The sequence below is a fragment of the Podarcis gaigeae genome (assembly GCF_964106915.1).
Source record: "Podarcis gaigeae genome assembly, chromosome: 10".
NCBI lineage: Eukaryota > Metazoa > Chordata > Lepidosauria > Squamata > Lacertidae > Podarcis > Podarcis gaigeae.
In genome coordinates, this window is record NC_139686.1 from 3,758,683 (window position 1) to 3,784,057 (window position 25,375).

The window sequence follows — 25,375 nt, forward strand, 5'->3', positions numbered from 1 at the left end:
AAAGCCAAACTCTTCTCCTCTCATTCTTCCCTTACTTAAAATGTTTTGAAGCTGGTAAAATTGTATGAAAAGTAGCAGGAGAGGGACAGCCTTCACCTCATCTTGGCCAATGCGTGGGCTGATGCAGCAGGACTCTTCCCACGTTCCTGCATTGTCCTCCTCTAGGATGATTCTCCTGGCTAATTTCCACTTCATAGAAGTTGGATATTGGGCCGTCAATGGTAGCTCTCAGATGAAATAGATCTCTGTGTACTTTTGTGCTCAGATGTAAAAGATCTCGGTGTGTATTTGGCATCTCTTCTGCTGCCAAGTGTCTACCACGACATTCTCTCACCCACCTTTTAGGCTATAAATGCTCCATAACCACCCGTTTTCTAGCCTGGAGTCTTTCAACACTCATTTGCTGGAATAAAGAACAAGAATCAACTCAGAGAGAGATAAATTGATAAATCAGGTGAGTTATCTTTCCCCTTTTGATCTCTCCATCAGGGCAAGTGAGCATGTGGAGACACTTGCCTCATGTAGGTAGGGCTCTGGTGGCATCAAAGACTTCTTTGGATGGTGTCAGGAATGAGCTAGCTCCAAGAGAAGGTTTGCAGCCAACTGCAGAAAGCAGCCAGGAACAGAGAGGCTTAGATGTTAGTCAGGCAGGAGAGAGTCAGCAGCTGCAGACTTTGGCTCTTCCTGAACTTGATGGCTGAAAGCAGGCTAGAACACAGCCAAAGCTCGCAGGAAGCACAAACAGGTGCAAACAGACTAAGAGATAGCCTCTCAGAACAGGAAGAGCTTGGAGCTGATCCACTAAGTCCCAAGAGTTGGCAAATGGGAGGGCTGCTAGATAGGAAGCAAAAGACGAGGCACAAGGGTTGTAAGTTCAATATCTTCTGTTGACACCGGAAGGAGTCTTCAGAAGGGTCACCTTGAGTAATGATGCCAGAGGCTTTGTTAGAGCCGTCCGGAGCTATCTCTTTGTATTTGCAACAAATCCTCCTTTTTAATTATCTACGCTTACTGTTTTATCAAGCTGGGAACTGGGACTCCTGACCGATGGCATTTAAAAAAGCAGCACTGATGCACCACCTTCTTTTAGCCAGGATTGGAAAGCTGTTTTCTTTCAGCTTTTCTTCTTTCTCTCGCCAAGGACAGATGCAGCCCATATCCTCCAGCTGGCCCAGCCTCTTCATCACCAGCCTTGTTCTGTTCTGTGAGCTCTCGGTGGGCTCCGAGGAGAACCCATCAGGTGATAATGTATCTTTGCATCTCACGAGTGGTAGATGTGATCTGTATGCATCTCATTCTCCAGACTTCACTACTGCACATAGCTGTCAACTTTCCCCTTTTCTTGCGAGGAATCCTATTCAGAATAAGGGAATTTCCCTTTTAAAAAGGGAAACGTTGACAGCTATGTTACTGCAGTGTGCTGTACAGTGGTGCCCCGCAAGACGAATGCCTCGCAAGACGGAAAACCCGCTAGACGAAAGGGTTTTCCGTTTTGGAGGTGCTTCGCAAAACGAATTTCCTATGGGCTTGCTTCGCAAGACGAAAATGTCTTGTGAGTTCCTGCGGGGTTTTTTCCCTTTCCCCCCCTTTTTCCCAAGCCGCTAAGCCGCTAATAGCGCTAAGCCGCTAATGGGCTTGCTTTGCAAGACGAAAAAAAAGCAAGACGAAGAGACTCGCGGAACGGATTCTTTTCGTCTTGCGAGGCACCACTGTATTGGGGGTCTGTCTTCCTAACCCGCTTGCAGCCATCAGCTTAAATAGCACTTGTATGTTGTACTGGCCGTACCGGCTTCCAGTACTTGTGCTGGCCCAGATTAACATTTTGGTTTTGACCTTTGAGGCCCCTGAATGAGTCAGTCCTATGCTATATCTATTGAACTTATCATGCTTTTACCATCTTGCCTGCACACCGATTTCCCGATTAGAAGCCGTCTTGGTGTGTCCAGTGAGTGACCATATGAGAAAAGGCCATTTCTGCGGCGGCTAGGCATTTTTGAAACTCCCGGTACAGCTGCAGCGGACAGCCATGCCTTTCAGAAGGCCTCAGAGAGGCACTTGTTTCGAATAGCCTCTCCCTGAGTCATTTTTGCCCCATTTTTTGGAATAGCTTTCTTTATTGCTCATTTGCTTGCCCTGGCCATTTGCTTGCGGGGAAAATGGCATATACCGTATTTGTCTGTGTATAACGCACCCCCGTGTATAAGATGCCGCCTATTTCTGGGGACTCAAAATTAAGAAAATGGGGGGAGATTGCCAAGAGTTGTTAAGCTTTTTTGGGGGCGGATTGCCAAAAGTCACTCACTCGATGCACTGACGCTTACAATCGCACGCATTGCCAAAGCCACCAACAGACTGCCCAATCTCTGACGACAGACTCCAATCAAATTCCCAGTTGCCGCAAAGGCAGACAATCGCTAACAGCACTTGCCACAATCAACAATCACCCACCCTATCGTCGCTGATAATCTCCTCCTCGGGGCTGCAACCAATCACCCGTCACACCTCAGCACTACCCATGTATAGGTAAAGGTAAAGGGACCCCTGACCATTAGGTCCAGTTGTGGCCGACTCTGGGGTTGTGGCGCTCATCTCGCTTTACTGGCCGAGGGAGCCGGCGTACAGCTTCCGGGTCATGTGGCCAGCATGACTAAGCCACTTCTGGCGAACCAGAGCAGCGCACGGAAACGCCGTTTACCTTCCCGCCGGAGCGGTACCTATTTATCTACTTGCACTTTGACGTGCTTTTGAACTGCTAGGTGGGCAGGAACCCATGCATAAGACGAGACCAAATTTCGAACGTACCGTATTTTTTGCTCTATAGGACACACTTTTTCCCTCCTAAAAAGCAAGGGGAAATGTGTGTGCGTCCTATGGAGCGAATGCAGGGGGGGAGGGAGGCGGGAAAAGCCCGCAAGAGCCGCACACAATCTCCGTGCGCTCTAGCGGGCTTTTCCCCAGGAGGGAGAGGGACTGACTGGCCTCATCAGTCACTTCTCCCACCTCGTAGAAAAGCCCACAGGAGCCACGCACCCTTTAAAGAGTGTGTGGCTTCTGTGGGCTTTTGCGAGAGGTGAGGGAATCCCCCCACCTCCCAGAAAAGCCAGGAGAAGCCGTGCAGCCCTTTTAAAGAGCGTGTGGCTTCTGCCGGTTTTGCGGGAGGTGGGGGAATTTCCTCACCTCCTAGAAAAGCCAACAGAAGCCGTGCAGCCCCTTTAAAGAGCACACGGCTTCTGCGGGCTTCTGCGCGAGGTGGGGGAATTCTCCCACCTCCTGCCAAAGCAGGGAGAAGGTCTGGGAGAAGCTCACAGGCTGCCTGCAGCCTGTCCGCTGCTCCCAGAGCTGGGGGGGGTGGTTAATCATATTTTCCCCCTTGATTTCCCCCTCTGAAAACTAGGTGCGCCCTATGGAGCGAAAAATATGGTAATTTTTAAGTAAAAAACCCCCCTAGTCTCATACATGGAATAATACGGTGATTTTTTTAAAAAACAACAACAACAAGAACAACAAAAATAAAGTGAGTGATATGGGTTGTGACTCTTCCCCACATTCTTTCAACAGGAGGTGGGGGCAGTGATCGCCCTGAGCAGATTTTATTATGCTCATTTCATGTGCAGCTATTGTCATGTTGAATGCTAATGCCCTCCCTTTCCTTTACCTCCAGGTTGTCTCCCGGACTGGCAGGGATGGGGTAATGCCTGCTATAAAGTCTTTGACGACCCACCACTTTCATGGGACGAGGCAGAAGTGAGAAGGGCATCTGGGTGCTTTTTTTTGGGGGGGGGGTATGAACCTAGAATAAATTTGGTGTGATTAGCACATTGAGGAGACCCTCCTTATTTCACTTGTCCTGAAATAACACACAAACCAAAACACAGCTATCTTTTGAAAGTTGCAAAGTGGCTCTCCCAGAAAATAATATGGGGCAAACGTGCATATTTTGGGGAAAATGGGTATAATGCAGATATTGCTGACAATAACATCGAAAGGTGCAGTGTGAAGATGAAGAAACAAAGATATAAATGGGCAGGTTATCCCATCTATCTTCTGCAGCGGCCAAACAAAACCTGCATTTCCAGGCTGTCGGACGTTGGACCTTGATTTCAATGTATTGAAATCAATATTCAAGCCAATATTCAACCCAAGCCTGACTTTCAGGACATTTCTAAGGCACACCTAGTTGCATTCAACTCATATTTTTGTTACCTCTCAGGAAGCCTGCCATAAATATGATCCCAATGACCACCTCACATCTCTGCGTGATGCAGAAGACCTGCGCTTGTTAGCTCTCCACCTTTCAGCTTCACAAGTCCAACACGTTTGGATCGGACTATCTGACCAAGATAAGGTGAGCATCCAAGCCTTTCTTCCCCTTCTCTCCTTGCCCTGTCAGAGCTAATAGTGAATGAATTCTGTGGGAAGGGTATTCCATGAAGCTTCCACAGCTGATGCCCTTGAGATGTTCTGGGCTACACCTGCCCTAACCACCTTTTAAAACCAACATGTGAAATTACTGTGAAAGGTAAAACTAATGGGTGTGGGAATGTAACCCACTGGGAGCAGTCAAGTACAACATTCCTTGTTTTCCTAGAGTGGACATGCAAAGGAATGTTTGGTCCAGCCAGTCGAAGCTTCCTGTTCCTCCTGGCCTGGAGCATCCTTCCTTTTGCATGTGACTAGTGGGTAGGCGTGACCTTTCCAGACCTGGTAAAAGGCAAGAGCATGCCTCCACTCTCTCTCTTTCCCATCTTCCTTTCATCCTGCAAACTTCCTGGACTGAACTGCTGGCTGCCCCAGGTCATCTCCCTTACAGGCTAATCCCGTTAGTATAAATTTGTAACTTTAAGCCTTAAGCCAGGGATCGCACTATGCTCTGCCTGACCGTGAGCAAACTTTCTTTTTGTTGCTTATGAATAAGACTGTGGTGCCTTTATTCTTTTAGGAGGGATTCAAGGGGTCTTACCAGCAAACTATTAATTAAAACACATTTCAATCTGGAGAAGCCAGACGGAATTGCGTATTGTCTTAAGAAACTCACATGAGTTTGCAACTAGTTTTCTGCTGTGTAAAGGGGAATGGACTCTGCTAAGTAAAGGAACTTGCTAGCGCAAGTCATGAAGGATATTAATAATAAATATATCCTCTTCTGCCACCCTGAACATTCCCACAATGGGAAGATCAGCCACTCTTTCTCATTTTAGTTTCACACAGTTTTTAAGAACTCAAATATTTCGGGGGGGGGGGAGCAGAATTGTGCTTGTCTTCCCCACCCTAACTCTCCTTGCTCCCTCCTCCACACCCCAAAGGGTCATTGTGGGCTCCTGGTTGATGTTCTGCTAGTCAAGGAAGATTTTCTATGGCTCATTTGGGTGGAATGATCACGTAGCATGTTGTGTGTACTGGTGGGTCTGTTTGTGACCTGTTCTTTCTGCATCCCTACAGGATGGAAAATGGGTGTGGTCAGATGGAACTGAAGCCTCCTTCATGCCTTGGGGTGAGGGGGAACCTGATGATTCTGGCGTCAAGTTTTGTGTCTTCTTGTCTCACCAAGATGGTAAGGAGTCAGCTTTCAGGACCTGGTCTTTGTGTTAGGGGAGTTAGGTGGCTATCAAATGCTTTGCTAGTGATACCTGCTAGCCAAATGTGTTTACACAGCAATCAATCAATCAATCAATCAATCAATCAATCAATCAATAACCCATCCATCTGGCTGGGTTTCCCCAGCCACTCTGGGCAGCTCCCAACAGAATATTAAAAATACAATAAAACATCAGACATTAAAAACTTCCCTAAACAGGGCTGCCTTCAGATGTCTTCTAAAAGTCAGATCATTGTTTATTTCATTAACATCTGATGGCAGGGTGTTCCACAGGGCGGGTGCCACCACCGAGAAGTCCCTCTGCCTGGTTCCATGTAACTTCACTTTTAGCAGTGAGGGAACCACCAGAAGGTCCTCGGAGATGGACCTCAGTGTCCAGGCTGGATGATGGATGCTCTTTCAGGTCTACACGGCCGAGGCTGTTTAAGGCTTTAAAGGTCAGCACTTTGAATTGTGCCTGGAAATGTACTGGGAGCCAATCTGGGTATTTCAGGACTGACCTTATATGGTTTTGGTGGCTGCTCCCAGTCTCCAGTCTGGCTGCTGCATTCTGGATTAGTTGTAATTTCTGGGTCACCTTCAAAGGTAGCCCCACATAGAGCACATTGCAGTAGTCCACGTGGGTGCCACTACCAAGAAGGCCCTCTGCCTGGTTCCCTGTAACCTCACTTCTCACAGGGAGGGAACCGCCAGAAGGCCCTTGGAGCTGTATGGGCAGAACGATGGGGGTGGAGAAGCTCCTTCAGATATGTGAGCGTAACAACTGGGCATGCAGTCTTGAGATCTACATTTGACTCTGATGCCTTAACACATCTTGCAAGCGAATTTAATAGTTTGCACAGCGGTACGGTAGAGAATGGGGGACGCGGGTGGCACTGTGGTCTAAACCACAGAACCTAGGGCTTGCCGATCAGAAGGTTGGCAGTTCGAATCCCTGCAATGGGGTGAGCTCCTGTTGTTCAGTTCCAGCTCCTGCCAACCTAGCAGTTCGAAAGCGCGTCAAAGTGCAAGTAGATCAATAGGTACCGCTCCAGCGGGAAGGTAAACAGCGTTTCCATGCGCTGCTCTGGTTCGCAAGAAGTGGCTTAGTCATGCTGGCCACATGACCCGGAAGCTGCATGCTGGTTCCCTCGACCAGTAAAGCAAGATGAGCGCCACAACCCCAGTCGTTCACGACTGGACCTAATGGTCAGGGGTCCCTTTACCTTTACGGCAGAGAATAGGCTGTGAGTGTTAGTTTCTGCACGCAGAGAGAAAGGACAAGAAAGGGTTAATCTAGGTGTGCTTCCGCCGCACCTGCAGCTGGCTGGGTGTGAGTCAGCAAACATGAGAGTGAGTCAGACTGAGTCAGCACAATATAAAGTATAAATACCTGTTGTTTGCAGCAAGTTTGCCTCAGGCTCTTGCCTTTTGGCTAGAACCTAAACTATTTTGGAACACTGTAAGGAGTACGCAGGTGGCACTGTGGGTTAAACCACAGATCCTAGGACTTGCCCATCAGAAGGTCGTCGGTTCGAATCCCCACGACGGGGTGAGCTCCCGTTGCTGGGTCCCTGCTCCTGCCAACCTAGAAGTACGAAAGGAAGTAGATAATTAGGTACCACTAAGGCGGGAAGGTAAACGGCATTTCCGTGCGCTGCTCTGGTTCGCAAGAAGTGGCTTAGTCATGCTGGCCACATGACCCAGAAGCTGTACGCTGGCTCCCTTGGCCAATAAAGTGAGATGAGGGTCGCAACTCGAGTCGGTCACGACTGGACCTAATGGTCAGGGGTCCCTTTACCTTTACTTAAGGAGGACGTGCTGCTCAAAATACTTTGCTGTGATCCGAGTGTTTTGCCAAAAAGAACTGAACTGCCACCTGTTTGTTTTCCTTGGCTGGATGTGCTCAGGACAAGTGTTGACTCTGACTAAGCTTGTCTCTCTTTCTCCTTCCAGGTTTTCAGAAATTTAGAACTGACCGTTGCCCATACGTTGTGTCCTATGTTTGTGAGCATAAGACAAAGTGTTGGGTTCCGTGACCTCATCCCTGCCCCTGGATGACTCCATCAAACCCAAGAGGCTTCCATCCCACTTAGTTGCTGAGGTCCCCCAGCCCTGCCTTTCCAGCTGTACCTTTTTAGTGCCCCACTAGATCATGGTCCACTTACTGCTCTCACAATGGCCAACTAGATGTTCCCATGGGAATCCTGGAAGTAGGACTGAGTGCAAGAGCACCTTCCTCTGTGAGCCAAGGATGAACGATCTCTGTAGACCTTCAGATGGAACAAAGCTGTGTCATCCCAGACCATTGCCCTGAGGTGGCATTTGTGCCCTTTGGGGTTCCTTATAAGTCAGCAGGGGACGCGGGTGGCGCTGTGGGTTAAACCACACAGCCTAGGACTTGCCGATCAGAAGGTTGGCGGTTCGAATCCCCGCGACGGGGTGAGCTCCCATTGCTTGGTGCCTGCTCCTGCCAACCTAGCAGTTCGAAAGCACGTCAAAGTGCAAGTAGATAAATAGGTACAGCTCCGGCGGGAAGGTAAACGGCATTTCCGTGCGCTGCTCTGGTTCGCCAGAAGCGGCTTAGTCATGCTGGCCACATGACCTGGAAGCTGGACACCGGCTCCCTCGGCCAATAAAGCGAGATGAGCACCGCAACCCCAGAGTAGGCCACAACTGGACCTAACAGTCAGGGGTCCCTTTACCTTTACCTTTTATAAGTCAGCAGAGTCACCCAGCAAAATCTTCAAGAATCTTCGTCCTCAGTTCAGTTCATCTGTTGGGGATCTCCCATGTGGGAATAAACAGCTCACCTATTTCTGTTCTGCTTAAAGAATTTGTTGAACTTGCAATATTACAAATTATACTACTGGTCCAATAAAGAAACATATAAAGTATATCAAAAAATCATTCTGTCTCACTGCTCTTCAGCCCTCTGGCCAGAGCAACGGCCTTCATGGCACACGCCACAGGCTTGCACACCCTCTCCTCTAGAGAAGGGGTTGGCAAAGTTTTTGTGGCTTGGGCCGGTTCATGGTCCCAAATGCACAAATGCTATTTCTGGTGCTCCTTCTGGCACAGAGGAGGCATGCACAGCTTCTCATTGGCTGCAGTAGCTTCCTGCAGCCAATGGGAAGCCGGCCAGCGTCATGGAAGACGGTCCGCACTCTGCTCCATGCTGGTCTAGCACGGCACACAGGAGCCGACCGGGTGGGAGGCGGGAGTCCCTCGAGTGGGGGGCAGGGGTCCATGGGCCGGTTAAACGACCCCCATGGGCCGCTTGTGGGGAGGGGTATTACTCAGAAGGGTGGTGGGAATGGGTGAAATCAGTATTTGATCCCCTATCAAACAGCCAGATGTCAGGCTACCTGGTTTCTTCACTGTATGTAACGAGCTGAGATTAGAAGCACCTGTTGTAAGGGAGAGGTCTTACCTGTAACCCCAGCTCCTTACAGTACCTGTACAAAAGACACCTGTCGACAGAAGCAATCAATCCAGCAGATTCCAAAGGAGCCACCATGACCAAGACCAAAGAGCTGTCCAAGGATGTCTGGGACAAGACTGTAGACCTGCACAAGGCTGGACTGGGAGGCAACAAAGGAGTGGCTCCAGAATCCCATCGAAAATCTGTGGAGGGAGCTGAAGGTTTGAGTAGCTACACATCAGCCTCGAAATCTTACTGACTTGGAGAGGATCTGCAAAGAAGAGTGGGACAAAACACCTCCTGAGATGTGTGCAAACCTGGTGGCCACCTACAAGAAACATCTGACCTCTGTAATTGCCAACAAGGGTTTTGCCACCAAGTACTAAGTCATCTTTTACAAAAGTGATCAAATACTTATTTCACTCATTATAATGCACACAAATCTCTGACTTTTGTCTTCTGGGTTTCTGGGGGTTTTCCTGTTATTCTGTCTCTCACAGCTACAATAAACCTACCATTAAAATTATGGACTCGTCATTTCTTCGTCAGAGGGCAAACGGGCAAATTTAGCAGGGGATCAAATACTTCCCCCCCTCACTGTACATCACAGGGGGGCAGTGTTCCACAGAAACCCTGTTTGCCAGGAAACCTGATAATGGTCAAACATTGCTCTACCTGGGCAGCCTGGACATTCTTTTGTGAATGTAAATGCTTTAATTCCCGAGTCCAGGTCACAGGCTCATCTTATTCACACACACACACAAGCCCTTAAGACAGCTAAGCAAAAGACAATGGAGGGGCTTTCCTGTTTCCCCCCTCCTTGCAGAGAAATACTTGAGGTGAGTTTGGGAGAGTCAAAATGGTTTCAGGATTGCTCTCTTGGGCTCCATGATCACTGCAGATGGCCAAATTAAAAGACGCCTGCTTCTTGGGAGGAAAGCAATGACAAACCTAGACAGCATCTTAAAAAGCAGAGACACCACCTTACCAACAAAGGTCCGTATAGTTAAAGCTATGGTTTTCCCAGTAGTGATGTATGGAAGTGAGCGCTGGACCATAAAGAAGGCTGATCGCCGAAGAACTGATGCTTTTGAATTCTGGCGCTGGAGGAGACTCTTGAGAGTCCCATGGACTGCAAGAAGATCAAACCTCTCCATTCTGAAGGAAATCAGCCCTGAGTGCTCACTGGAAGGACAGATCCTGAAGCTGAAGCTCCAATACTTTGGCCACCTCATGAGAAGAGAAGACTCCCTGGAAAAGACCCTGATGTTGGGAAATATGGAGGGCACAAGGATAAGGGGATGACAGAGGACGAGATGGTGGGACAGTGTTCTCGAAGAGACCAGCCTGAGTTTGACCAAACTGCGGGAGACAGTGGAAGACAGGAGTGCCTGGCGTGCTCTGGTCCAGGGGGTCACGAAGAGTCGGAAATGACTAAATGACTAAACAACAACTATTTCAGACATGTGGTTTATATATATGTATGTGTTTGCTATGACCTTAGAATTCCTATAACAGGTGGCTTAAATGAAAACAGGAGAAAGAGCCACAGGTGTATTTGGAAGAGAATTTATTGGCCACAGGAGAGAAATTCTGTCCCGCTGAGCGATGGGAGTTTTAATCCCAAACCTCTGGTGGGCACCAGGTTGGGGAAGCATGGGCTTGGGCTTCAGAGCACAATAGATGGAAAGACTTGGATTCTTGCAGGTAGAAGATGCATCTTGGTCAGTCTCCCAGGTGCTACTGAGCACATCAGAGTCTTTTCTCGGCCTCAGAGAGTGTATTTGCACAGGTAGGGGTGTTGTACGGTGCATTTTTCATCATTCCACTTCATGTAGTCTGGAAGACAATGTAGGAGGATGTTACTAACACTCACAGCCAGCCACTTCAGTGTCCAACTTTGTCGGGGAGGCAGGAAGTATTGGAAACATGTGGCAGGGAGTTACAGGGGCCCACTAGCAGCAACCCAGTGCTCTGAAACCATGCACCGTTCTCCAGCTGTGACACCAAGGGTACTCCCCACCCAAAGGGGCTCCAGGGCAGATAGTTAACTCTCTATTGTCAAAGCTGACACAGTAGTTTCTGTGATTGCCTGGGACTCGGGCTCAGATTCGGAACCAGAGGAGTCTCAATCCGCACCGGATCCTCTGCCTCAGGCATCATCTGAACCAAGTCTGGGGCCTGATTCTGAAGAGTCCCAGTCTGCACAGGTTCCCCTGCAACAAGGACCAGCTGGACTGAGTCAGGGGCCTGAGCCTGCCCTGGCTCCAGATGCAGGGATGACCTTGTTGCCTTCAGCTGGGCCATCACCTACAGCTGCTCCACTACCAGTTGGGTCAGGAGAGGCTGAGGTGGCCTCTGGGTCTAGTAACCCACCAACATCTCCCGAGCTGCAGAGACTGAGGTCTGAGAGAAGGAGAGACCTGAGTACTCGCAGGAGGAGTGCTTGCCTTCGGGCGAGACAGGGAGGTGAGTCACCGGGGGATCAGGACCGGCTGTTACTCCGACAGAGATAAGAGGCTGTCGGGCCCTGCCCCAGGTTGCGGGAGCAACATTGCTGCTTGCTGGAACCTGCCTGAGACCCTGTGTCTGACCTACCTAGTTTCCTGCCTTGAGACTTGCCTTGGCCCTGTTGGACTGACTCCTCACAGAATCCTTGGATTCGGAACCGAACCTGGACCGCATTGCTCGGGTTAACCCCCGGGCCCAGCACAGTTTCCACAGTTGTAGATAAACACCCCCCGGGATGTTTACACAGGCAGCTATTCATAGGTGGATCTTGATGGAACAGTTGCAGCAACAGGGGGCCATCCTGCCCCACCAGTTTATGTACCTTGCCCTGACAGGCTGCACACATGTAGCCAGAGACTATGCCTACATGGAAACGTCCTCTGCTCTTCCCACTTCAGTCCCCTCCTGGTTCTGGGAGCCAGTGGTGCAGGAGAGGGTGGGGAAACACCTGGCCCTTCCCTTCCCTTCCCTGCCTCTTCCTTCAGTACTTCAGCCTCCATCTCTGAAGCACCCCATGGCTTCCTCCTCTTGCTCCTCACCATGGCTGTAGAGCTCCACACAGTGTTCGGTTCTGGGATTATTGGGTTCCTCAGGCGCCCAAGGATTGTATCTTCCAGTGGTGCCGTCTGTCCATTTGAACTGCCTGTTCTATAGAAAGAGAGCAAAAGAGACATCGTCTCTGCTGAGGAAGAAAGGGACTTCTCCAGCCCATTCTTCCCTTGTCCAATCAATGGGAATAAGAAGAACATCTGGAGACTCAGAATCGCAGTTCCCACGTTGCTGGGACTTATCTCTGCTAATCTCAGCAGGGGTATGTGTACCCCTGTGTACCCCCAGGGAAAAAAGCACTGGGATAAGACAGCAGAAACATAAAGCTAGTGGAACTTGCCTCTGAGCAAGCATGCACTGGAGAAATTTGCAAATGTTGAGAAAATGGCTATGCCATTTGCAAAAGAAAAAAAGGAAAAAAAAGATTTCTTTTCCTTTTCCCCCCACCTTGTTGGAAAGGATCAAGACTTGGTCCCCCAATGTTCATGCTGAAGAGGGGATCTTGGCAGGTACAGCTGTTCTCTCTCCTCCCCCCCCCCCCACGGCAGCCCCACTTTCACAAAAAGCACACCTGCCGCAATCCCCTCTTCTTCAGAGATGATAAAGGTGTGGGAGACCAGTAGTCATCTTCTCCATCCAGCCACCTTCCAAAGACAGCCCCGTATGGTCAAAGTTAAGACAGGGCTCTGACTCGCATGCTGGACTCTCAGGTATTTCCCAGAAAGGTGGATGGCTAACCATTTTCCTAAACGCTCACCTGACACCTGTATTCCCTTTTCTGCTCTTTCCCTCCATGCAGGAACCACCTCAAGGATGGTTCCCTGCCCCTTGCGGCTGCCATTTTGAACAGTCCCTGAATATTGATTAGAAAGAGGAGGACCGCCTGGCCAGACTCACGTGGTCACTCCCAGTGCTGGGGTCATACAACCCAATCCATATATGTTGTTCCTCTTTAGAGTTCTGGCTCAGATGTAGTGACAGCATCTTCATGTCGTCCTCATCGTGAATGGAGGCAAGATGGCCATTCTCGCCAAAGGCCTGGCAGGCAATCTGAGGGAGACCAAAAAAGAGCACCCCAGAGAATAGGGGACGCCATTGGAATTGACTTGAACATCTCAGTAGGCTTCTCCTTCATTCTGTCCCTGTGCCTGGACAGCAACTTCCGAGCAGTAAGAGGAGACATTTGCAGTCCATGTATCCACCACGGGCTGAGCATGTACTGCCAAAATCACAGGAACCTAGAATTGTAGAGTTGGAAGAGACACCAAGGATCATCTAGTCCAACCCTCTGCAATGCAGGAATGTGCAACTTACGGGGATCAAACCTGCGACCTTGGCATTATCAGACCACACTCTAGAATGCACTAAGTACTAGCATGAACTGAGTTGGTGTCATGAGAAGGTAAAAGGTAAGGGACCCCTGGACAGTTCGGTCCAGTCAAAGGCGACTATGGGGTTGCGATGCTCATCTCGCCTTCAGGCCAAGGGAGCTGGTGTTTGTCCACAGACAGCTTTCCGGGTCATGTGGCCAGCAGGACTAAACCGCTTCTGTGCACAGAGGACCGTGAGAAGTGCCACAGCGCATGGAAATGCTGTTTACCTTCCCACCACAGCGGTACAGTGCTTTTTTTCTTTAAAAAATGTTTAGGGGTACTCTCATTTTCTGACTCATATTGAAATACTGCCCCTCAGTGAGGACAGACTTAGATTCACAAAATGTTTAGGGGTATGCGTACCCCTGCGTACCCCCAGAGAAAAGCACTGCCTATTTATCTATTTGAACTGCTGAGCTTTCAAACTGCTAGGCTGGCAGGAGCTGGGACAGAGCAACGGGAGCTCTGAAGAATTTGGAGCAAATGATTCAGCAGAGGAAACACAGCCCAGAATAACTAAGGAGATAGTACAAGAATACTTGGCTAGTCTAGATGTATTCAAATCTCCAGGGCCAGATGAACTGCATCCAAGAGTATTAAAAGAACTGGCAGGTGTGATTTCAGAACCACTGGCAGTCATCTTTGAGAATTCCTGGAGAACAGGTGAGGTCCTGGTAGACTGGAGGAGGACAAATGTTGTCCCTATTTTCAAAAAGGGGGAAAGAGAGGACCCAAATAATTACCGCCCAGTCAGTCTGACATCAATACCAGGGAAGATTCTGGAGCAGATCATTAAGCAAACAGTCTGTGAGCACCTAGAAAGGAATGCTGTGATCACCAATAGTCAGCATGGATTTCTGAAAAATAAGTCATGTCTGACTAACCTGATCTCGTTTTTTGACAGAATTACAAGCCTGGTAGATGAAGGGAACGCAGTGGATGTAGCCTACCTTGATTTCAGCAAGGCATTTGACAAGGTGCCCAATGATATTCTTGTAAAGAAGCTGGTAAAATGCGGTCTTGACTATGCTACCACTCAGTGGATTTGTAACTGGCTGACTGACTGAACCCAAAGGGTGCTCATCAATGGTTCCTCTTCATCCTGGAGAAGAGTGACTAGTGGGGTGCCACAGGGTTCTGTCTTGGGCCCGGTCTTCGACTTGGATGATGGACTCAAGGGCATCCTGATCAAATTTGCAGATGACACCAAACTGGGAGGGGTGGCTAACACCCCAGAGGACAGGATCACACTTCAAAACGACCTTGACAGATTAGAGAACTGGGCCAAAACAAGCAAGATGAACTTTAACAGGGAGAAATGTAAAGTATTGCATTTGGGCAAAAAAAATGAGAGGCACAAATACAAGATGGGTGACACCTGGCTGGAGAGCAGTACATGTGAAAAGGATCTAGGAGTCTTGGTTGACCACAAACTTGACATGAGCCAACACTGTGACGCAGCAGCTAAAAAAGCCGATGCAATTCTGGGCCGCATCAATAGGAGTATAGCATCTAGATCAAGAGAAGTAATAGTGCCACTCTATTCTGCTCTGGTCAGACCTCACCTGGAGTACTGTGTCCAGTTCTGGGCACCACAGTTCAAGAAGGACACTGACAAACTGGAACGTGTCCAGAGGAGGGCAACCAAAATGGTCAAAGGCCTGGAAACAATGCCTTATGAGGAACGGCTAAGGGAGCTGGGCATGTTTAGCCTGGAGAAGAGGAGGTTAAAGGGTGATATGATAGCCATGTTCAAATATCTAAAAGGATGTCACATAGAGGAAGGAGAAAGGTTGTTTTCTGCTGCTCCAGAGAAGCAGACATGGAGCAATGGATCCAAACTACAAGAAAGAAGATTCCACCTAAACATTAGGAAGAACTTCCTGACAGTAAGAGCTGTTAGACAGTGGAATTTGCTGCCAAGGAGTGTGGTGGAGTCTCCTTCTTTGGAGGTCTTTAAGCAGAGGCTTGACAACCATATGTCAGGAGTGCTCTGATGGTGTTTCCTGCTTGGCAGGGGGTTGGACTCGATGGCCCTTGTGGTCTCTTCCAACTCTATGATTCTATGATTCTATGATTCTATGATTCTATGATTCGAACCGCCGACCTTCCAGTTGGGAAGACCAAGAGGCTCAGGGGTTTAGACCACAGCGCCACCTGCATCCCACTCATGAGAACCACAAGCACAAACAAGCAGTGAGCCAAATCCCTGATAAGGATGCAAGTCAAGGCAAGCACAGCCTGGGAGTTTGCAAAGCCCCACAAAGAGTTACCGTATTTTTTGCTCTATAAGGCGCACCAGACCATAAGACGCACCTTGTTTTTGGAGGAGGAAAACAAGAAAAAAAAATATTCTGAATCCTAGAAGCCAAAACAACAAGAGGGATCACTGCGCAGCGCTCCCTCTTGCTGTTCTGGCTTCTGGGATAGATGCGCAGCCTGCATTCGCTCCATAAGACGCACACACATTTCCCTTTACTTTTTAGAAGGGAAAAAGTGTGTCTTATAGAGCAAAAAATACGGTAAGCTTCTGAATACCAGTTGCTGGAAACTGCAGGAAGAGAAAGTGCTCTTGCACCCAGATCTATCTTGCAGGCTTCCTGTAAGCCTGTGGTTGGCTGCTTTGGGAAGAGGAAACTGCACTAGATGTGTTGGCCTGATTCTGCCGGCTCTTTTACTGTGCTTAAGTTTTTAATGAAATACGTCCCTGGTTTAAGCCACCCTCAGTGTCATACCTCTGCATCTTGCCATTTCAAAGCAACATTGAAGAACCCAAAGCATTGATTATCTCGCTTGAGCCAGCCTCTGGGGCAGCTGGAGTCTGCGCCTGGTGAAAGAGAAGGGAAAGCTGAAGTACTGTCCAAGTCAGAAGAACCTAGAGGATGGGTTCACAAAACCTTTGAACTTCCAAAGACATGGGGAGTTCTGCGAAGGGTTGTGTCTGGGGGTAACTTACAGTACTTGCACTCTTCTGCAATGGTACAGGACGAGAGGGGGTGTGAGGATACCCAGAGCGTACAGGGTTAATAGCTCAAGGGAAATGGCGTCCTGTCACTGGGGTGTGTTCACATCTTTGTTATGTGAACGTTTTTACTTTCTGTTTTGCTGTGACAAGAGAAGCATCATGTCTTTGCTATCTTCTGGCTGATTTGTTGTTTTGCTGCTGTACAATAAACACTTCTTAGAACAGAAGGAGCTGTTGTACAAGAGTTTTACTGCATGGCTGAGATTCCTTCCACACAGGCACCTCTGCGCAAATTACTCTGCTGTAGCCGGGAGAAGCAGGTTGGCACAGGAACTCGCAGCTGTCCATGGAGGCACAGGTCAATTCTGTGTCCGGGGCAGCTGTTTACCAGCTTCATCTGGTATGCAGGATGGGACCCTCCCTGCCTGCGGACTGCCTCGCCAGAGTGGTGCATGCTCTGGTTATCTCCCACTTGGACTACTGCAATGCGCTCTGCGTGGGGCTACCTTTGAAGGTGACCCGGAAACTACAACTAATCCAGAACACAGCAGCTAGACTGGTGTCTGGGAGAGGCTGCCGAGACCACGTAACACCAGTCTTGAAAGACCTACATTGGCTCCCAGTACGTTTCTGAGCACAATTCAAAGTCTTGGTGCTGACTTTTAAAGCCCTAAATGGCCTCGGTTCGGTATATCTGAAGGAGCATCTCCACTCCCATCGTTCTGCCCGGACACTGAGGTCCAGTGACAAGGGCCTTCTGATGGTTCCCTCACTGCGAGAAGCCAAGTTACAGGAAACCAAGCAGAGGGCCTTCTCGGTGGTGGCACCCTCCCTGTGGAATGCCCTCCCACCAGATGTCAAAGAGAACAACAACTACCAGCCTTTTAGAAGACATCTGAAGGCAGACCTGTTTAGGGAAACTTTTAATGTTTGATGTATTACGGTATTTTAATGTTTTGTTGGAGGCCACCCAGTGAGGCTGGGGGAGCCCCAGCCAGATGGGTGGGGTATAAATAATAAATTATTATTATTATATAGGGAAGTGGACTGGACGCCACAGCAGTCTCACTGTTCGCAGCCTTAACGGACGCTCCAGGGGTGGGTCCACAGCTGGCTTGTAAGGAAGGAAGGAGCAGGATGAGGGCCCTGTCGAGGGTGGGTGAGGCCTTAAGAGGGAGGGAAGGAGGATGGCAATGCAAGCCTAATAAAGACCGAGAAGCTGAAGGAAACCCTAGAGCAGCCTTGTGCCTGCTAGATGTGTTGGGCTAAAACACAGCCCAGCTGTATGGTGCTGAGGTTGCTGGGAGTTGTAGTCTAAGCAGTTGGAGGGCACCAGGTTGGCAAATGCTGACCTGGGGAGGGGGGAAGTGTCAATGAGGATGGAGCAAGTGGTTGTCCATTGAAGAGGAAGCGACCCCTGGGGTGGCCGGGTGCCGAGCCCACTTGGTTTTGGAGAAGACTTTACTTGGCTCGTCTCAGCCAGGGTTTGACGAGCCCAACTTACTCATACCTTGCAGGGAAAGGAAAGCCAGGAAAACCACAAGGGAGAGGTTGAAGGGAGAGAACGGCCCCATCTGCACCTGTGGAGAGAGAACATTTTCTTCTAATTCTGTGAGAACAGGATGCTTGAACAGGTGGGCCACCAGCCTGACCCAGGCAGTTATTAGAATCACAGAACCTTGGAAGGGACATTAAGGGTCATCTAGTCCAACCCCCTGCAGACGCAGGAATCCTACCGGAATTTCTTTTCCCTTCTCCCCACTCATATTCATAGATTTCTTTCTCCCTGCTTATCAAAGCTGCATTGACCCTCAATTTTCTTTTTCTTTTCTTTTTTACAAAAAAACCCCCCAAAACAATACACAGACTTGAATTTGGCAAGTGGTTCGTGGCATTTCTGTAAAGTTAACCAGCAATACCTCAGATAATTTAATAAACGCATCCAACGGGAGCAAATGAGAATAGGCGTCTACATTTCATTTTTTTTTTATAATAATATTTATTAAATTTTTGTTTAAACAATAAACGACATACATAATAACATAGTATTTTCCAATATCTACATTTCATTCTCATCTTTGGACTTCCTCACATCTCTTGTTCCTGCATTCTAAACTCATAAATTTTACTAGCAAATTATTAACTTGTTTCAGTTCATATAATATATTTTTCCAATATTAAATCTCAAATTTTAGAATTTAAATCACTCTTTTGGAGACTTAATTATAACATACTATTTATCCAAAATTTGTCTTTTCTTTCAATTACATTTAGATTTATATTCCTTATAACTAATTTGTTGGAGCCATTCTATTGCTAATCTTACATCTTTCTTAACATTCATACAATTTACAATATTTTTGTAGATAGTCCTTAAATTTCTTCCAGTCCTCCTCCACCCGTTCTTCTCCCAGGTCTCGGATTCTGCCAGTCATCTCCGCCAGTTCCATATAGTCCATCAGTTGCATCTGCCATTCTTCCAGTGTGGGCAAATCTTGAGTTTTCCAGCATTTGGCAATGAGTATCCTTGCTGCTGTTGTAGCATACATAAAAAAAGTTCAATCCTTCTTTTGCACACTCTGGCCGACAATGCCCAAAAGAAAGGCCTCTGGTTTCTTAAGGAAGGTATACTTAAATACCTTTTTCAACTCATTATATATCATTTCCCAGAAAGCCTTCACTCTAGGGCAAGTCCACCAGAGGTGAAAGAATGTTCCTTCAGCTTCTTTACACTTCCAACATTTATTGTCAGACACATGGTATATCTTTGCAAGCTTGACTGGGGTCATGTACCACCTATATATCATTTTCATAATGTTTTCTTTCAAGGCATTACATGCCGTAAATCTCAAACCTGTGGTCCATAACTTTTCCCAGTCAGCAAACATAATATTGTACCCTATGTCCTGTGCCCATTTTATCATAGCTGATTTGACCATTTCATCCTGTGTGTTCCATTTTAGCAGCAAGTTATACATTCTTGAAAGTATCTTAGAGCTGGGTTCTAACAGTTCTGTTTCTAACTTCGATTTTTCCACCTGGAATCCTAACTTTTTATCCGACTTAAAAGCTTCTTTGATCTGAGCATAATGTAACCAATCTCGCACTTTCCCCTTTAGTTTCTCCAAACTCTGCAACCTCCAGTTGTCTCCATCTTTTTCTATTATTTCCCAATATTTCGGCCATTTGGCCTCCATATTGAGTCTTTTCAGGGCCTTAGCTTCCAAACATTTCAAAGGTAGCACCGTTTGGGTTTCATCTCATCAAAGGAGCTGCAATTACTGGCAGAACCAAGGAGACCCAGCTGCAAAGGCTACTCACCTGTCCCTCTGCTTCGGTTGTCCAAAATGCCGAAACCTCTCTCCCTCCTCTAGAGAATTCTCAACCCTCCTGGGGCATTTATCGACCAACATTTGCGGGGACGGCGATTGCCTCTGTTGCAGGCATCAAATGTGAGCAACGTGATCCCACGCAAAAACCCCGTGGCAAGTGAGCAGTTAATGGTTACGGAAAAGTCCGAACAAACTGAACGTGGTGGGTGGAATATATAATATGTTATTTTTTCAGAGTGATGCTTCCAACAACATCTTTTTAAAACTTTTTAAAATTGCAAAACAATTTACATAAATAAAACATAAAACACAACACAAACCGCCTCCACACACTCACACAGGACCTTCACTGCCTTCACTGGTTCTGATTTGAAAGAGAAATAGAGCTGGGTATCATATGCATATTGATGGATACCTAGCCCAAACCCCCTGATGATCTCTCCCAGCAACTTCGTATAAATATTAAAAAGCATGGGGGAGAGGACAGAGCCCTGAGGCACCCCACAAGTGAGAGCCCAGGGGTCTTAACACTCATCCCCCAACACCACTTTCTGGACATGGCCCAGGAGGAAGGAGGGGAACAACTGTATAACACTGCACCTGGCTCCCATCGCCTCTAGATAGAGAAAACTGTTCTCTGTTTTTCCCATGCATGTGTACTTCCATAAATTTCCATCCTGGGGGTTGTAGTTTGTTAAGGCTGCTGGAAGGTGTTAAAGGTAAAGGGACCCCTGACCATTAGGTCCAGTCATGGCCGACTCTGGGGTTGCGATGCTCATCTCACTTTATTGGCCAAGGGAGCCGGCGTACAGCTTCTGGGTCATGTGGCCAGCATGACTAAGCCGCTTCTGGCGAACCAGAGCAGCGCATGGAAACGCCGTTTACCTTCCTGCCGGAGCGGTACCTATTGATCTACTTGTACTTTGACGTCCTTTCGAACTGCTAGATTGGCAGGAGCAGGGACTGAACAACGGGAGTTCACCCCGTCGCGAGGATTCGAACCGCCGACCTTCTGATTGGCAAGTCCTAGGCTCTGTAGGTGCCACCCGCATGCTGGAAGGTGATAGGAGACTCCTATTAACAATCAATCCCTCTCCCCAGGGAATGCTGGGAATTATAGCTCCGGGACAGGAACAATTATTTCTCAGCACCCTTAACAAGCCACAGTTTTCAGGATTCTTTGGGGGAAAGCCATGGCTGCTTCAGGCAGTGTGATACTGCTTTAAAGGTTTGGTGCAGAAGTGGCCTTAAAAGTTTCCAACTCTGCAACCTTCTTGATTCCCCTTGATCATCTGGGTTACTCTTTCTCCTTCCACGAAATAATGAGCCTGGAGGCAGCCAAAAATGCAGGAACCGGGCAAGTCAGGTTGCGGAGGTGGAAAGCCAAAATGGCCCCCACAGCTCAGCAGCTCCTTTGATTTGACAGAACAGGCACTTCATGTTCCTTGCTGGAAGCTGGATCTTTGATTCTTCCCACCCCTGACCTGGTTCGAACTCTTAATGTGGGTGGGCACCCAGCAAGGTCAAGGATGCAGCTGTGTATGGGAAGCAGGAAATGCGGGGCAAGGGCCGTTCTCGTCACTTGCAAATGCTACAAAAAGAAAGAAAAGGTGTGGAAAGTAGCTTGAGAAAGCAGAGACAGTGAGGGGATTGGCAACCACTCAACAGCTCCAGCCTCACAGCTGCCATGGGTTTCATCTACTCATTAATTTCCACCTGCATCCTTTCACACCGTTTTGCTTTGCCCACATGGAAAGTGCTCCCATGCGCTCGAACTAGAGTCCTGTTTGTCAGATGTCTGAAGACTTGTACTTAGTTTGTAGCCAGGGCCAGATTTAGGTTTGATGGGAGGGTCCTCAGAGCTGGGGGGCTGGGTTTAGTGAGGCGGCTACACCTTTGGGTCTCCCGGTTCCCAGATTCTTTGGCTGGATTCCCCTTAGTCTATCCAGTTGTCTTAAGTGTGGGTGAGTTGAAGCAAGGCTGGGAAGTGTGGGTTTTCCCATTTCCGCTTGGTGGGCTTTATAGGGGGCAGGGAGGCAAAGATCTCCATAACTGTAATATTTGCTAATTTCCCTGTTTTGTGAGCTTGAAGCAAAAAAAAATCAAAATTCTGTGCCCATAAGGGCGAAATTCTGCAATCTGTATAAATTCTGGAGCCTGAGAAAACTGTACATACCTTTCCCAATTTGCATCGTGTGCTCTCCTTCTGCCAGTCACTCAGGGCCAGATTTAGGTTTGATGAGGCTCTAAGCTACCGAAGGCAATGGGTCCCTTGATATGTCCAGCTGTCCTTTGGCAACAACAAATGGTTGCTGTTTTTTGTGTGGAATATATGCTATATGGTAATTTATGGACCTAATAGGTATCTCAAGCCATTTGCCCATGTTGCCATGCAACCAGTCCATGCAGAATGTTGGCACCCTATACAATGGTACCTCGAGTTACAAATGCCTCAGATTAGAAACACTTCAGGTTACAAACTCCACTAACCTGGAAGAGTTACATCAAGTTGAGAACTTTGCCCCAGGATGAGAACAGAAATCGTGTGCCGCTGGCGCCATTAGCAAAAGCACGCCTCTGGTTAAGAACAGTTTCAGGTTAAGAACGGCCCTCTGGAACAAATTAAGTTTGTAACTGGAGGTACCATGGGGTCACGAAGAGTTGGACACGACTAAACGACTAAACAACAACTGGAGGTACCACTGTATATAGAAAGGAGCAAACCAGTGATATTTTAGGGAGCAGGCTAGCAGGCGAGGCCCATGACTTACATCATAGGAACCTACACAACACAAAACACTGTTGCTGTATGTAGGTTTTATTTTATTTGTTGTTGTTTTTTATGTTCTGTTTTGGAAATATACATCCAGGTTTTTTTCTTGACTTTTTTGGGTGGGGCGCACAAGACAGTGGGGCCCTAAACTACAGGCTGTTTAGCTTATATGTAAATCTGGCACTGCTTGTATCATCATCATCAATCATTTTACTGGCATCACATACAAACATCCAAAACAAATCAATACAGAATTACCACTTCTCCAGTGGCACAAAACATTTGCTAAAAGTAAGGAGGCAGAGCAGTCTATCGTCACATCTCTTGGTCTGCAGTGTATTTCGACGACAAAAAACCAAATAGAGATATTTAGCCACTAACTTGGTGAGCTCCTGATCATTCCCCAGTAATAGTAAATGTATGACCTCCAACTCTGGTTTCCATTTGGGGATACAGAGTTGATCTAGAAATTGCTGACGGAGATCAGCATATAGTTTACAATTGAGAACCATATGTGTAAGGGTTTCCACCAGGTGGTCTTCACATGGTCAAGTTCTTTCTCCTTCCACCCTGCCTGAGAACCTTCCCCAAAGGAGGTTTGATGGATTTGAATTAAACCTGGCCAGCGAAAATGCCCTTCTTTCTTGAGGGTGAAGCAGGAGGAGGTTTTCCCAGGGTGAGGCTCATCCATTGCACTGCTTGTCGCTGTGGTGCTGCCTTGCCAAAGGCAAGGTGGTTCTTTTAAAATGAGATTCAGAAGCAATATAGAATACACAAGTGAGTGAGAAGGTTAAAGATTTTATTCTAAGGCAGCAAGTGATGTATATGTATCAAGCAAGCACTTCAATCTCCCACTTAGAAGTCCTCAAGAAGCAGTGAAGTGACTCCTCCAAGTAGTCCTTCGGTCGATCAGTCCGTTCAGAAGCTTCAAAGAAACTCTGCCCAAACTATCCGATTTTATAGATAACCTGTGTATCTTTCAAGGCTGGCTATGTGCAGAGCCTCCAGTAGCCACCCCCTGCCAATGCCTCACTTTCTCAAAACAAAGTCCAACTTCAAAGAAGCTACCCAGCATTATCTTCCACAACAGATTAAGGCAGCTGGTGGGGGGGGGGGCTTCACCCCCTCCCAACATTCTCAGGACATTAAAGACTGTTCTCACACCATCAAAAAACTTCACAAGAGCAAGGGAGAGGGCAGGAACAGAGACAGGAAGGGTAACCATGTCAGGTCACTAACTCCTCGATAATTTTTTTGTCTTCCGAGTGCATTCCCCAGACAAGTGCCCGGTGTCTATTGGCACTGGCAGGGCAGAAGGCAGGGAGCCTGACACTAGGTGGCGCTGGAGCCAATGATGAGAATCATAGGAAGGCAGACTTGGAAGCAGAGGTGGAGCTAGCTGCTCGGGCACCCAGGGGCAGGGCTAGCTGCCCGCAGGCCGGGGCGAGCGTCCCAGGGGGGTGATTGGCCCAGAGGATGGATAGTGGATAACAGATTGAAGTTGAATCCTGACAACAGAAGTACTGTTTTGCGGGGCAGGGTGTGGGCAGGTGTGGGGGACTCCCTGGTCCTGAATGGGGCAACTGTGCCCCTGAAGGACCAGGTGTGCAGCCTGGGAGTCATTTTGGACTCACAGCTGTCCATGGAGGCACAGGTCAGTTCTGTGTCCAGGGCAGCTGTCTACCAGCTCCATCTGGTATGCAGGATGACACCCTAATGACCTACAGACTGTCTTGCCAGAGTGGTGCATGCTCTGGTTATCTCCCGCTAGGACTACTGCAACATGCTCTACGTGGGGCTACCTTTAAAGGTGACCCAGAAACTACAAGTAATCCAGAATGCAGCTGCTGGACTGGAGACCACATGACACCAGTCCTGAAAGACCTACATTGGCTCCCAGTACATTTTTGAACACAATTCAATGTGTTGGTGCTGACCTTTAAAGCCCTAAATGGCCTCGGCCCAGTATACATGAAGGAGCATCTCCACCCCCGTCATTCTACCCAGACACTGAGGTCCAGCTCTGAGGGTCTTCTTGCTGTTCCCTCCCTGCGAGAAGTGAGGTTGCAGGGAACCAGGCACAGGGCCTTCTCGGTGGTGGCACCCACCCTGTGGAACGCCCTCCCATCAGATGTCAAGGAAATAAACAACTATCTGACTTTTAGAAGACATCTTTAGGGAAGTTTTTTTTTAACATTTTATGTTTTATCTTGTTTTTAATATTCTGTTGGGAGCATCCCAGAGTGGCGGGGGAAACCCAGCCAGATGGGTGGGGTATAAATAAATTGTTGTTGTTGTTGTTGTTACTTCTGAGTAGCCATAGGGCCACAGTTCACATTACTGGCAACTTGGGATGTGCGCCTCATATGATTTCAGCCATTACCTGTGATCCAGCCCCAGCGAGATTAACGGGGCTTGCTTCTGAGGGAGCCCATTCCCTGCTACTCTGGTTTGGCCAAGGATACTGCAACTGCTTTAAGGCACCCTGTTTTTGGTTTGTTATCTCCCCTCCCACCCCTCTCAGCCCCCTCTTCCTCCAAGCTGGGAGAGAGCACTGGGACTCGAACCCATCACCACTTTCCTTTGGCTCCTAGAGAATTTGGGACTCTGCATGACAAAGTAAGGAGTTGTGACATTTTCATGACGGTCCCGGCATTTTTGGGACAGTTGGAGATTATGGCTTGAGTTATTTGAAATCGTCTCCCCAAAAAGGAATACAGTGCAAAAGTTGACCAGTGAAACTGACCATTATTTGCTATCATATCGGGAATAAAATAGCCCTGTCCTTTCCAAAAACAGAACCATTTTATTATTATTTTTTTTAAAGACAGTAACTCAGGCTGAGAGGGACGCGGGTGGTCCTGTGGGTTAAA

At 48.1% G+C, this 25,375-nt stretch overlaps 3 protein-coding genes across 4 annotated transcripts in view; 2 read left to right on the plus strand and 1 right to left on the minus strand.

Moving 5' to 3' along the window:
• The window catches only part of TYMP (thymidine phosphorylase), a 242,030-nt gene that overhangs the window by 90,633 nt on the left and 126,022 nt on the right, over window positions 1-25,375 (plus strand). The gene's annotated exons all lie outside the window — the stretch shown is intronic.
• Window positions 920-9,875, plus strand: LOC310826228 (C-type lectin mannose-binding isoform-like). Of its 2 annotated transcripts, none has more exons than XR_014555657.1 (5): window positions 920-1,240; window positions 3,662-3,744; window positions 4,211-4,345; window positions 4,589-5,551; window positions 7,532-9,875. XR_014555657.1 is itself a non-coding variant. In XM_083700989.1 (5 exons), the coding sequence occupies exons 1-5, from the start codon at window positions 1,048-1,050 to the stop codon at window positions 7,612-7,614; spliced, it is 606 nt and encodes a 201-aa protein (XP_083557115.1). In that variant the 5' UTR covers window positions 996-1,047; the 3' UTR covers window positions 7,615-9,875. The 2 variants fall into 2 exon arrangements, 1 of the variants encoding a protein (XP_083557115.1); XM_083700989.1 differs by having other exon boundaries at window positions 996-1,240; window positions 5,440-5,551.
• LOC310826252 (C-type lectin-like) lies at window positions 10,553-19,834 on the minus strand. The gene is made up of 6 exons (XM_083701030.1): window positions 19,719-19,834; window positions 17,908-17,977; window positions 16,168-16,259; window positions 12,957-13,109; window positions 12,050-12,158; window positions 10,553-10,838 (listed from the first exon to the last, which is right to left on the minus strand). The coding sequence occupies exons 2-6, from the start codon at window positions 17,969-17,971 to the stop codon at window positions 10,771-10,773; spliced, it is 486 nt and encodes a 161-aa protein (XP_083557156.1). The 5' UTR covers window positions 17,972-17,977; window positions 19,719-19,834; the 3' UTR covers window positions 10,553-10,770.